The sequence below is a fragment of the Bacillus rossius genome, chromosome 6, assembly GCF_032445375.1.
Source record: "Bacillus rossius redtenbacheri isolate Brsri chromosome 6, Brsri_v3, whole genome shotgun sequence".
NCBI lineage: Eukaryota > Metazoa > Arthropoda > Insecta > Phasmatodea > Bacillidae > Bacillus > Bacillus rossius.
The window spans coordinates 45,711,233-45,725,267 of record NC_086334.1 but is presented as its reverse complement, the minus strand read 5'-3'; the positions used below and the strand labels follow the sequence as shown (position 1 = coordinate 45,725,267).

Below are 14,035 nucleotides of genomic sequence, written 5' to 3'. Positions count from 1 at the left end.
TGTTCAGTTAAATTAAAGTTTTTATCAGTTTAGCTTCTTAACACACTTAAATATGCTAAAAAGAAATTTCTTTGCACTAATTTTGCAAACTATTACATACTTATTTAAGTTAAATTACATCGGTAACTTCTCATTCGTTTCATACCACCAACTAATACACACACGCGAAATGACGTAGCCCGGTGCGATAGATGCCATCAAAATTTCATGATTGGTCGGAGTTTACCGAATAATGTAGTTTTCGTACTCACGGAATTTATTTCTGCGGTAATCTCAGTTATAGCTATCTGTTGTTTTCTCTGTCTTATATCGCAAGAATAGTAAGAGTTTTTCGAAGGCGTAGCTTTCTGTCTGCGGTGAACTCCACTACCTTAGTTGGTTTCTGTGTCTTTTATCACAAGAACTGTTTTAGCTTAAGAAAGAATAATGTGTTTTTACTTACACAGCTTATTTCTGCAATAATCTCTACTACCTTCATTGTTTTTTTGTGTCTTGTACCGCAAAAATAGTCGGAGTTTACAGAAGAATGTTGTGTTCGTACTCACGCAGTTTGTTTATATGGTAGTCTTCACTACCCTAATTTCGTGTCTTACAACGCAAGAATTGTCTAAGTTTATGAAAGAATAATTTGTTCGTACCCACGCAGCTTATTTCTACGGTAATATCCGCTACCTTCGTTCTTATATCGCAGGAATGGTCTGAATGTCGTGTTCGTACTCACATTAGGCCAGTCAACAAAAGGAAAAGTAAGCACTTTTTTACCAGCAGACCTGAAAACTTGATGTAAGGATAATTCGATGACGCTGAATCGAATGGTGCTATTTTGTTTTGTTTTTTTGCAATCGGACGTGATGTTTTTGGAGAAAAGGGTTAAAAATTGGTTTGAATCAGTTTTTCTCAGAATCTAGGCGTTTAATCGAAAAAGGATTCAAACAAAAGTCGTGGAGAATTAAAAAATACATAAAAAAGGTTCTCAAGTCCATCTTCGTATTTGCAAACATGAGCGAGAAATATTGGAGAGAAAGTAGTAAAGCGTAATTGTAAAAGTGGGGCTAGTGTGCATAGTATTTTTCGTCTTTGGCCGTCGAGTGTTGAGCATTATATATATATATATATATATATATATATATATATATATATATATATATATGCGTATAAGCGCGCCGTATTAAAATCGAATCGTGATGCTTATGGCACGCCGTTTTCTTATTTATTGTCAAAAATAGAGTGAACCTAAAATAAATTAAAAAAAAAAAACAATATTTTATTTTAACAAAAACTAATAGTTTTGAAACCATTTTTCTTCAGTCAAGAGTAAAAATAATTAATTAATTTTGTGTCTGAACATACACTTAATTGATATAAATATTTATTAAATTGAATACGTATTCTTTTTAAGATAAAATTGAAAATTAAAATATTATTCCTATTAAATGGTGCATTTCATAAAATTTTATTCGTATATCAAATTGAATACGTATTTGAAAAACAAGTATTTTATGTCTGTACATAAAATTAATTCAAAATATACAGGAAAGGATACTAAAAACACGGAAATGATTTTTAGTCTGGACATAATTTTAGTTCATTTTTTATTATGGTATAAGAAAACTTTAATGCCTTTTTTTTCAGCTTCGAAGTCTATAAATTGCAGTGAAAAAAATCGAATAAGCCACAAAATAATTGGAATTAAAATTGTATTACGACTGCGTACTATTTCAATTTTAAATCGAAATACCACAGTTATAATGATTCAATGAATTGAATAGCGCACGGAACTGGCATCGCGCCCGCACTGCCCCGCCAGGAGTGGCGTGGCTGGTGATCCCGCAGCCGTGGTCGCTGGCGCTGCCGTGGGGCGACTACGGCTCGTGGCGCATGCTGGTGGCAGTCAGCTCGCTGCCCAGCGCCCTGGGCTGCCTGCTGACCGCCGCGGTGCTGCCCGAGTCGCCCAAGTACCTGATGGCCCGCGGCGAGGAGGGCTCCACCCTGCGGGTGCTGCGCCGCATGTTCGCCATGAACACCGGGCGCGACCCCGCCGACTACCAGGCCAGTAGCCACCACTGCCAGAGGGGGGGGGGGGGGGCAAGGGTATTTCCGCCCCCCTCCCCTTCTGAAACCTTGAAGTGGGGGCAAACGGGGGGCAAAGAAAGTGCTGTGTAATTCAATTTTCAGATGATAAAACTGCTTAAATAGCACCATTTTCCACCTTGAAATACAATTTTTTCCCGGGTGAGGACCCCCGGACCCCTCCGCTTCAATAGGAGGGGATCGATGATTCTTTATAAAAGAGGTATATTGCCCCCCCCCCCCCCCTTTTGGAAATTTAGTTGTTGCGCCCCTGCGCCACTACCTCCAGTAGCCCTAGTGCCACCGATACAAAGCACAAACGACTCTTCGACCGCAGAGATTAGAGAAAGTTACAGGGGAAGCCTACAAACTCACGTAGTTTCGGTTCCCTGCAAGAATTTCCGAACATTTCCGAAGTTTTGCGTTTTGGTATGAACGCCACTTCAGCCGCTAAATCAGAAGTTTCCAATGAAAACAAGCATTTTGCGACTGACCTAACCTAACCCTTCGATTTTTTAAATTTCAATTTTTCAGAGAAATCCTAAGTTGCACGAACGTGGTAGGGAACCGAAACTACGTGAGTTGTAGGCTTCCCAAGTTACAGATGGGGCATAAACACAGTTTGTAGGTATCTCTGCTGAAGCCAGGGGACGTAAGGGGGAAGCAGGTCGCCGCCATATTTGTGACATGAAGAAAATCGCATAAGTGATGTGTGTATGGTAGGGTGGAAAAGTGCATTAATATTAAAACAAATAAAGACTGTTGACTCGAGGAAAACGATTGTGTACAAGAGTATGTAGTAAACTACATTTCTATATATATTATATAAACAAATGGCCGCCATATTCTCACGTGAACCAACTGGCCACAGTTCTCAGAGCTTATGCTCCATCTGTAACTTTCTCTAATCTCTGTTCGACCGCCCAAATATTTACCTTCATTTTTTCTTTTCCTAACCTAACTATCGCGTGTTCATAGGAGGGATCCGGGTTAGACGCGTCTCAGGCCTAGCCAAGCAGGGAGAGGGTCGCATCCACCGTGTGCTTCGTTCGAAGATTGCCCAGCTATTACAGTGATCGGCGCCATTACCTTAAAACTAGCTTTAAAAAAGTTGGGTCCCGGTAAAAACCTGCGTAGACACGGGGAAAACCAATGGGCACAGACATGCAGGAAGCAAGGGCATGCATTAATTGCGTAGGAGTATACAGGATGCAGATAATGGTATGGATGAAGAGTTTACTTCTTTTTTTTCCGTTACTTGGGTGCCCGAACAGTTCCGAAGTTTACCGAATTTCGCCGACATCTCGTGAACGATGTCGAGCGCGTATTACATAGACTTCAGTGAAGGAGACATTAGACCTCTGCTTCAGAATTACCAATGTTTTAACCAGTCAACATAAAACTTTCAACCAAATACAGCACATGCTCTATAAAAGGAATTTAAAGTTGAACTCCTCGACTTTTAAATTTGAGGTAAACAGAGAGAGAGAAAAAAACCTTGACGTGTTCTGATTTTAAGATCCCTGTCATTACTGTAGCAAGTTGTTTGCAAGGAATCATATAAAAAGGTCCAAGTTACACGAAGGTAAATATTTTGGTGTGTCGAAAGGTGTTTGTACTTCGTAGGCTTCCCAGAAGCAAGTCCTCGTATAGCTGTGACCTGTATGTGCTGCACCGCAATCCTAGGCCAGCTTCATGAACTGCTCAAGAAACGCTAGGACGCAACATTTTTAGGCTCGGAATCTCAAGCCATTGTTTCTTTAATATTTTAGTTAAAAGCTATTTCTTAAGTTTCGACTGGAAACACCTCTCTCGCATTTGATGTTCTGCCACAATTATTTTCAAGATATATTCTCTTTGTGTAATATCATGGACGTAAAAGTACGCGCTGGTAATTATAATTACGAAGACTTGCGAGTCTGTTTACATCCGTGATAAGTTAATATCAGTTCAAAATTTTTCATGGGAGGTATCGAGTTAAAATTTCATAGCTAGCCCATAAATAAAGTTAATGATGAAAAAGGGGGAAAAAAACCTTGTGTGAGACCAATCCTTTGAAAACGACGGTTTCAAATAGCCATTTATAAATTAAGCAAGACGTAAATAACCACAACGCAAGCATCGGCAAACTTTCAACTTCTTGTGTTTCGGCTTGGGTCCTCCGCATTCTACATTTGGCGTGAAAAGTTTCGAAAACTTTCAAAAGGAAAAACCAAATGTGTGTTAGAAGGCTGGATTTTCTTTTCAACACACTTATCACGTTTTAATTGATTAAGGTATCACACAAGCAGAATTAGCTTCCTAATTAGGATTAATTAAAACTTCATACGTTTTCGTAGAAACAATATTAATAACATTTTTACAGTTTCAAGATGTATCATTAGTGACGTTCTGCGACTTTCGTGTTTTACAAACTTACTGTGAGTTCTCTTGTCTTTACTGCGTACTGCGTCCTAGCGCTATCGCGTTTCTCGCGAAGTTTATAAATCCAGCATAAAGCAGACCAGTAATTTACAGAATGACTTATTAAGAGTCACTCACAATTTTCGCGGATTCATTGAATTTCATACACAGTGTACATCTCGTTCACGTTGACGACTGGACTGCAGTGCCCTTGACTCGCCCTCATCAACCCTGGTCAGTTATTAATCAAGGAGAAGACGCGTATCCCGCCAAAGGACGTGAAATTGTTATCGACCAATGAGCTTGGTTATGCAAGTTGCGTCAGAACTGAATTGAAATGAATCCGCGAATCAAGCTCTTTTTACTAAGGAGGCGTGGGGTGACTTCCGTAGCGCAGTTGGAAGCAAGCCAAGCTTTAACTGTGAGAGGTGCTGGGTTCGAGTCCCGGGTAAGGAAGTCAAAGTGAAGTAAGTTGGTCAAAGTAAATAAAACTGCGAAAGTAAAAAGATGGAAAATGAATGAAATTGCATAAAGGGACGTTAGCCTAGTAGGTGATTATAATTAGCAACGAGTCAAACATTTAATTAAAAAAGAAGCGGTAAGACATCGGACTCTCATAAAAGAGGACCCCTGGTTTTAATCCTAGTACGACCATCCAGATTTATGTTTTCCATTTTACCCTGAAATCATACCAGGAAAGTTCTGGGACTCCTTTCTCAATACCCCTGGACTGTGTAGTTGTGTACAGTTGTATTGACTCGTATAAACAACAAAGGTTCCTTTACACAAATTACAAGAGTACAAAGAAATATCAATTGAATTTTTATAACCTGTGCACGATATGATAAGTGCCATAATATTGGTGGGAAATAAGTAGAAGAATAGAATACAGGCTTTCATATAAAATTAAATTGTTAAGAAAAGTCGACTTGTTTTTTTAAATTTCAAAACGGCACTCAGTTAAAAAAAAATACGCCTCTTACTTTAGGCGGGGTCGTTACATTAATAAAATCCCAGAAATATGATTTAACACATCTGTATCTCAGCACAGTTGCTGGCCAGCAAGTCTACTGCTGTAGAACTTCGAGTCTCTGCTTGACCTAGAGGCGGTACAGGGTTGTGGAAGGAAATGAGAATGACGCCATGATGTAATTCGTTTGGGGGAGGGGGGGGTGGAAGTAAAAAAAATAAGTAGCAGGGGGATGCGGGAGGTATGAACCTTTATTCATCCGACTAACTTCGGTTGCAGGTTCATCGCGATAAAAATAGGTTGAAAACATACAAACGGCTTGTGGTCTAAAGTGTTCCCAAGGCTAGCATACAACTTTAAAGTTGAAGCTGAACCACTTGTTTATTTCAAATAATGTGGGAAGTATTTTTGATGAAACACTATGCAGCTGTGTGATGTTTAACTGGACGTAATTATATCACAACCGCCAAACATAATCATAACTGCCTGTAGTGTATGACAAAAAAAATGAAATGCTACAGCACTATTCTAAAGCATTATGTTACTTGTTTATTCAATACAGGTCCAACACATAATTCCGGATGATGACAGTACTGAGAGTATATCCAAGAAGTCATTGATGCAGCAAGTAAAAAACATGTGGTTCGAGCAGACATTGCCTTTGTTCAAAATGCCACATATTAAACGTTCTCTTTTGTTTTTTGTCTATGAGTTTGGAGTTTTCGGATGGTAAGCAATCAACTTAGCATGTTAATTTTTCTAGAGTAATTTTCGGATGGAGAATGTGTGTACATATTTAAGAATGTGTACGTCTCGCTTTAGGTTTGTTTCCTCTTACCGAATATCAAAGAAAAAATAATATTTAAGGAATTATCCAGTTTATAGAGGTTACTTTAGTGACAAAATATATCTGAAAACAGAACCATTTATTCAGGATCCAATAAGTGACATTTCCCCCAATAACTATAAAAATATGCTTAACATAAAATAAGATTCTATTTTTTATCATTGATAATAATAATCCAAAATATATATAAAGTAATGCAAAATTTTCAATTTTGAATTGAATATAATTTTGAATTGAATATATTTTCTTACTGTTATACAACTTAAGGAAAGCATAAATTTAAATTATTAACGTTGTAGGTAACAAATTATAATTAATTTTTTACTGTTATTTATAAATATTTATAAATAAAACCTAATTTTGGCTAAGGTAGGTTGTCAATCACTGGCATTTCATTTCAAACAAAAATTATATAATCGTAAATACGCCAAAAATAGGCTTACAAAAATCAGAGAGCTATAGAATCATAGAGCTATAATTTTAACTAAAGGACAAACTATATATTTAAAGAGATTTAAATATTTATTGCATTCAAAATCTTGAATATAAAGAGTTCACATAAAATTGTTTTATTTAAAATATTTTTAATAATTTTGGTGAAGATGTAAATCACTTTTAACATTTTGTATTTTGGCGTAACTCCCAAAATAAGAACCGATTCAAATTATTATTATTTTAAGCCTTCAAGTGTAAAATTAGTTTTTTTTTTATCTAGGATTAAACATTTTTCAGTTTTAGGCCATTATATGTTGTTTATATTTTTACTTTACGAATTTGGTATGAACAGGGAAAGAATAATGGTAGATGAATAAAAATGCTCCAAAAAATTACTCATACAAAAACTGTAAAAATTAATTTTATGATTATTTCAACACTTTAATACAATTTTATAAATTTATAACTGAAACCATACAACTAAAAACGGTAGAAATAATTTGATATTTAGTCATCTTAAAATATATTCTCAACGGAAATTAATTTTCTACAAATAAATTTTAACCAAAATATGGCTTAACATGATTTGTAAATCACATAGTTAGTTATAAATAACTTCAAAAACATCCAATAAATCACAAATATTGTATGAAAATATCGTACCCTGAGTACAAGACTATCGTAACTCAAAAATCAGTGCAATACTATCACAACTCAGATGCCACAGTCTTGCACATATTCTTATATAATGTTTTCCAGAGTGCAACACTATACATTATTTGCCACAAGTCCCGTAAAAGCAAATATAATATTGCGATAGTTTCGCAGTGCCTAGATAATGATATTTTCCTGCTTATGGTAAAAATATCTCAAATCTCAATTTTTTGAGTTACGATAGTCTTGTACTCAGGGTGCGATATTTGTTATAAATTATTTTCAAAGGCTTTAGAAATTTTTTAATGTGAATAAATACATAATTTAATTTAAAACATGTTATATTAACTACTCGCATGTAACAGATTCTCATAGATTTTTTACAAACTCCAAACTATGCTTAGTGGAAAATATTTTTTTATATATCTTGATTTTAAAAAAATACAAATTTCATCTGGTAGTTACGGAATATGGAATGAAGTATTAAATGTTCCACCAGTTCTATGTTAAAAATTATGAATCCACGTAAAAATTTATTTCAAACGTTAAAATGTCTCCTGCGGAAAGTAGGGAAGAATATTAAAGTTCTCTAAGTCTATCATGCCAACACCAATCACAGCACATTTAGCGTGTTTAAAATATACAGCTCTCTATCTCTCAGAGGAAAGCAGAACATTAATTATAAATTGTTAAAAGAAATATTGCGCGTGAAATATGCTTATTAGTTGATAAGCATACAACTTTTTGTTTGTGTCAGTTATTACATGTAACAGGTTTTAAGTTAAAATGAGGAAAAGCGTACTTTAAATCTTTTATTAGTAAATATTTTCTGTGATTTGACGTTTTTTTCCAGTTTCAACTCCCTTGCATTGTGGGCACCTGACATATTTAACAACATGGCCTCGTTCTCACTGGCCAATGGTCGACCTGGAACTGTGTGCGAGGCGATGGCTGCTGTGACTTTCGGACCCGACGAGCAAAGAGGAAACCAAACAATGGAAATGTTTGCCCAGAACAGCTCGGACGCTCCAAATGTGTGGTTCTACAACGTATCTTCTCGTGTGATCGACAGTTCGGCGGAAAATGCCTTCCAAAGGAACTTCAGCGAGGCGGGACTGATGGACACAGAAACGTGTGAAGTGACGATTAATCCAGAGACGTTCGTCAATAGTCTGATCATATCTACTGCCATGGTGTTCATGACTATAGGTCTGGGAGTGGCCTTGAGGTGGATCAAGCAGAAGCCAATCATGCGTAAGCACTCGAGCATTTTTATCGTTTAAGTTATACTCAGCGTGTGGTGTTTGGAAATAAACAGCTTTTTGTCAGTTAAAGTATGAAATCAGCAGACTGTAAAACTAGTAGGTTGGTTTCAGCTGCATTGTAAAAAAATGATTTTTTCTCTCACTTAGCTGAAAAAAATTGACTGTTTATAAATTGAACTTCTATAAAAATGCTGGAAAAGAAAGAGAACTCAAGTGTAAACATTATAATTCAGAATACTAAGGCATCTATTGCAAATATGACGCACTTAAAGTTTAAGAATTAGTTTCACCCATGTGACTCACAAATCTATCGATGTGTTAATACCCTGTTACACAGTCAAACTTTCGCTTCCAACATGTTGCACTTACGTTGGCCGAATAATGTTAAAGTGTTATGACGACACAGTCAACATCGCACGTAACCATGTTTGCTTGAAAAGCTGGATGACTCGAGTTTTCATCGAACATTTTGTATTTAGGACAGGTTCTAAAATATGATGGGTTTTTGGAAGAAATCAGCTTATTATAATCGTATCCGCAGAAAACGGAAATTTCTTGCGTTTCCGTCACAACAACTATTTAAAATGAATAAGATATCACGTGAGATTAAATAGGTTATAAAGTAAAAATAATGTGGAAAGCTTGTTTTTTATCTAAAGAAATGTATCCTTATAGATCACAAAATATTAATTTGTTTTGCAAAGAGTGAGTTTTTTTTTAATTGCTGATTTTCTAAAAGTAGGCAACCTTAAAAAAATCATAAACAATTTTAAATTTTCTATCCAGCACTGTGACGCATTATATGTATTTTAAAATAAGATTAAAATTAAAAAAAAGTATGAACAAGTTTAGTCTAATAATAAACTTTGACAGTGTGACTGTATTTAAAATATGTTTGAAGTAGTGTAGAATAATTCCTCCGATCCCTGACTTCTGGCTGTGGATTGATGATTGTTTACTTTGTTCCTCCGAGCGCAGATTCTCGTAAGGAAGCGGTGTCCGCCATCTTGGATTGTGACTTTACGGCGGCCATATTGGATGAACTTTTATCTTGACCCCGGCGGCCATCTTAGATGCGCCATTTTGTTTTCTATAACTTTCCGCCATCTAAGAATTGAATGTCCCACTCCCTAATGTTGCAATATTCGTAAGAAAATATTTTTTCCGCTGTTTGATTTCATATACTTTCCATTTGTTGGTGGAAATTAAATATTTTTTTTTTTTAAGAGATCGGGGATGGTGGGATGTGTTCCACCATCATCTACCTCCCCTGCCCCCCGGACGGGTGGATGACAGTGCTAAAATACAGGTCAAGATGAGAAAAAAAATTAACTGAAATGGCTGAGATTCACAGAAAGTATTAGGAAATTTGGTGCAATATATCATTTTATTTTCCCCACTTAGGCAATTTCTCTCACTGTCAGACTAAACATTGTTCGCCCGAAGCACCAAGGGCCGCAGTGAAAGATGTTGGATCATCTGCTCAGTGACGTTCCTGTCCATCGCCTTCGTCAGCAGCCTGACCATCAACTCGGTGCGGAACGACACGGCGGTGCTGGGGCTCGTGTGCCTCTTCTTCTGCTTCTGCGCCACCTCGGGCAGCGTGATGCTGTCCGCCGCCGTCGACCTGTTCCCCACCAACCTCCGGTGAGTGCACGTTTCAACGCCAACTCAACTCTTCGTGTTAGCGTGTTCTTCTCCTGCACGAGTTACTTGTTCCCCACCAACCTCCGGTGAGTGCACGGCAAGGCGCACTTTCAACGCCAACTCAAATCTTCGTGTTAGCGTGTTCTTCTCCTGCACGAGTTACTTGTTCCCCACCAACCTCCGGTGAGTGCACGGCAAGGCGTACTTTCAACGCCAACTCAACTCTTCGTGTTAGCGTGTTCTTCTCCTGCACGAGTTACTTGTTCCCCACCAACCTCCGGTGAGTGCACGGCAAGGCGTACTTTCAACGCCAACTCAACTCTTCGTGTTAGCGTGTTCTTCTCCTGCACGAGTTACTTGTTCCCCACCAACCTCCGGTGAGTGCACGGCAAGGCGTACTTTCAACGCCAACTCAACTCTTCGTGTTAGCGTGTTCTTCTCCTGCACGAGTTACTTGTTCCCCACCAACCTCCGGTGAGTGCACGGCAAGGCGCACTTTCAACGCCAACTCAACTCTTCGTGTTAGCGTGTTCTTCTCCTGCACGAGTTACTTGTTCCCCACCAACCTCCGGTGAGTGCACGGCAAGGCGTACTTTCAACGCCAACTCAACTCTTCGTGTTAGCGTGTTCTTCTCCTGCACGAGTTACTTGTTCCCCACCAACCTCCGGTGAGTGCACGGCAAGGCGTACTTTCAACGCCAACTCAACTCTTCGTGTTAGCGTGTTCTTCTCCTGCACGAGTTACTTGTTCCCCACCAACCTCCGGTGAGTGCACGGCAAGGCGTACTTTCAACGCCAACTCAACTCTTCGTGTTAGCGTGTTCTTCTCCTGCACGAGTTACTTGTTCCCCACCAACCTCCAGTGAGTGCACGGCAAGGCGTACTTTCAACGCCAACTCAACTCTTCGTGTTAGCGTGTTCTTCTCCTGCACGAGTTACTTGTTCCCCACCAACCTCCGGTGAGTGCACGGCAAGGCGTACTTTCAACGCCAACTCAAATCTTCGTGTTAGCGTGTTCTTCTCCTGCACGAGTTACTTGTTCCCCACCAACCTCCGGTGAGTGCACGGCAAGGCGCACTTTCAACGCCAACTCAACTCTTCGTGTTAGCGTGTTCTTCTCCTGCACGAGTTACTTGTTCCCCACCAACCTCCGGTGAGTGCACGGCAAGGCGTACTTTCAACGCCAACTCAACTCTTCGTGTTAGCGTGTTCTTCTCCTGCACGAGTTACTTGTTCCCCACCAACCTCCGGTGAGTGCACGGCAAGGCGTACTTTCAACGCCAACTCAACTCTTCGTGTTAGCGTGTTCTTCTCCTGCACGAGTTACTTGTTCCCCACCAACCTCCGGTGAGTGCACGGCAAGGCGTACTTTCAACGCCAACTCAAATCTTCGTGTTAGCGTGTTCTTCTCCTGCACGAGTTACTTGTTCCCCACCAACCTCCGGTGAGTGCACGGCAAGGCGCACTTTCAACGCCAACTCAACTCTTCGTGTTAGCGTGTTCTTCTCCTGCACGAGTTACTTGTTCCCCACCAACCTCCGGTGAGTGCACGGCAAGGCGTACTTTCAACGCCAACTCAACTCTTCGTGTTAGCGTGTTCTTCTCCTGCACGAGTTACTTGTTCCCCACCAACCTCCGGTGAGTGCACGGCAAGGCGTACTTTCAACGCCAACTCAAATCTTCGTGTTAGCGTGTTCTTCTCCTGCACGAGTTACTTGTTCCCCACCAACCTCCGGTGAGTGCACGGCAAGGCGCACTTTCAACGCCAACTCAACTCTTCGTGTTAGCGTGTTCTTCTCCTGCACGAGTTACTTGTTCCCCACCAACCTCCGGTGAGTGCACGGCAAGGCGTACTTTCAACGCCAACTCAACTCTTCGTGTTAGCGTGTTCTTCTCCTGCACGAGTTACTTGTTCCCCACCAACCTCCGGTGAGTGCACGGCAAGGCGTACTTTCAACGCCAACTCAAATCTTCGTGTTAGCGTGTTCTTCTCCTGCACGAGTTACATCCCAAGATCCTATTTATTTATAGTGTGTCAGAACCTATCAGAATTGTTGCATTCAGACTGCGTACTTTTTTATTGAGATAAATTCCCTATTGGCGTACAATATAGTGTATGTGTTGGTATGTGTCTAACGGAAAGAGAAATAGCAATGGTTAATTATTTGTCCTCTACAGCAGTATTGTTTTAGAGCGGTAATAACAGACCTACATGTAGTTCTGTGCAATATAAGTTGCCTACGTTGTGCGCTTATAACACACTTCAAGCATTTGTCTCGTTGATACTGGTAAAAATATACCAATTAGAGTGTTTATATTCACTCGCGTACATACTTAGATTTGGGCGCTCCAGCACAGCACTATGACAAATACTTAAGCGAGTATTGTATTTTTATACAAACGAGGCTTACTTAAAGGCATGGAAACACCCCCCCCCCTCCTTTTCTCATAAAATCAAATAATACCTTACAAGTGGCTCGCCGACGTTTCGGTCGACATTGCAGTCACCATCATCAGGGAGCAGTTACCTTTATGATGGTGACTACAATGTCGACCGAAACGTCGGTGAATTTATTCGCCAAGGGGACGCGGCTACGACGCAGAAGCCAAGCTGCTTCGGACAAATGGCCGTGAAAGCCTGCGAACGTCATTAATACCTCACAGGTTGGGAGTCCTGGTTACATAGACGCGAGTGTTGCAATGCCGGCGACGGTCTTGATGTTGATGTTTGCCTTCCCCAGGGGAATGGCGGTCTGCCTGGGCATGATGATGGCCAGAGCGGGAGTCGTGGTCGGCAGCCAGGTGATAGCGGCCCTGGTCGAGAACAACTGCTCCGTCGTCTTCTACTGCCAGGCGGGGATGATACTGGGTGAGAGTCACGCTACCACTGTCTGATGTACCCCTGCGGCACTGCTCGTTACATACCTATATTCAGATCTGCCAAATTTCAAGGCTGTTATACATAGAGACCGGAAAAATTCGCGGGTTCATTTCGCGATAGGCTAAAATACAAATCGTTATACCTTAGTGCTGCCTCTGCTATTGGCTCACAACTCACCTGGATGACTCTGGACCAATGAGAAACACCTGACCAAAGCTTTATCGAATCACAAACTGCTTCGCTGGAACGTCTCACAAGACAGCAGCCAATGAGTGGGTGACATTTGACCGAGTGTACGTAGAACTATGGAGTTCATCCTACAGGTCATTGAACCCGTGAATTTTTCCGGTCCCTAGTTATACATCAATGAACTAATGCAATTTTTTTTTTTTACTTTCAGGTTGCGCTATTCTGGCCTTCCTTCTGCCCGACAAGAACAGAAAATAAAGCATCGGTCTCTCACGCCATGTTTCTTATTTAGTTTTACTGTCTCAACTTTTTTTTTCAATAGAAATTCCTTATAATATATAGCGATAGCTCAATTTCAATTTTTTTCCCTTCGTAAATTTTTGTCAACAGATAAATAAACGTTAATTGCGAGCTGTGAAATTTGATGCAAGTGATCATAATAATAAATACTAACGTGAAGCTATACTGCTTAAACACTGGAAAATTATCTGGTGATAAACTTAGTGACACAACACAAATTGGAAGAGAGCTATCAAATAAATTAACAGGAATAGCGCTTAAATAATAGCAATGTCGGGGAAGTGAAGGAAAAAAAATGGCTTGTGGACCGAACCTTAATGTGCCAACAATACAAATGTTGTATCCTGGAGGTTCCAGAAGACCATCTTGTCCAT

The 14,035-nt window shown here is 39.8% G+C and overlaps 1 protein-coding gene across 1 annotated transcript in view; it reads left to right on the top strand.

Annotated features, from left to right (window-relative positions):
* LOC134533129 (uncharacterized) overlaps positions 1-13,702 on the top strand; it is a 33,005-nt gene extending 19,303 nt beyond the window's left edge. Inside the window, exons 6-11 of the mRNA XM_063370411.1 lie at positions 1,808-2,049; positions 6,006-6,172; positions 8,233-8,633; positions 10,132-10,291; positions 13,033-13,160; positions 13,573-13,702. Of these exons, the coding sequence (XP_063226481.1) occupies positions 1,808-2,049; positions 6,006-6,172; positions 8,233-8,633; positions 10,132-10,291; positions 13,033-13,160; positions 13,573-13,619 (1,145 nt within the window). The 3' untranslated portion in view covers positions 13,620-13,702. The remainder of the gene's footprint in view (positions 1-1,807; positions 2,050-6,005; positions 6,173-8,232; positions 8,634-10,131; positions 10,292-13,032; positions 13,161-13,572) is intronic.
* The last annotated feature ends 333 nt before the right edge of the window (positions 13,703-14,035 follow it).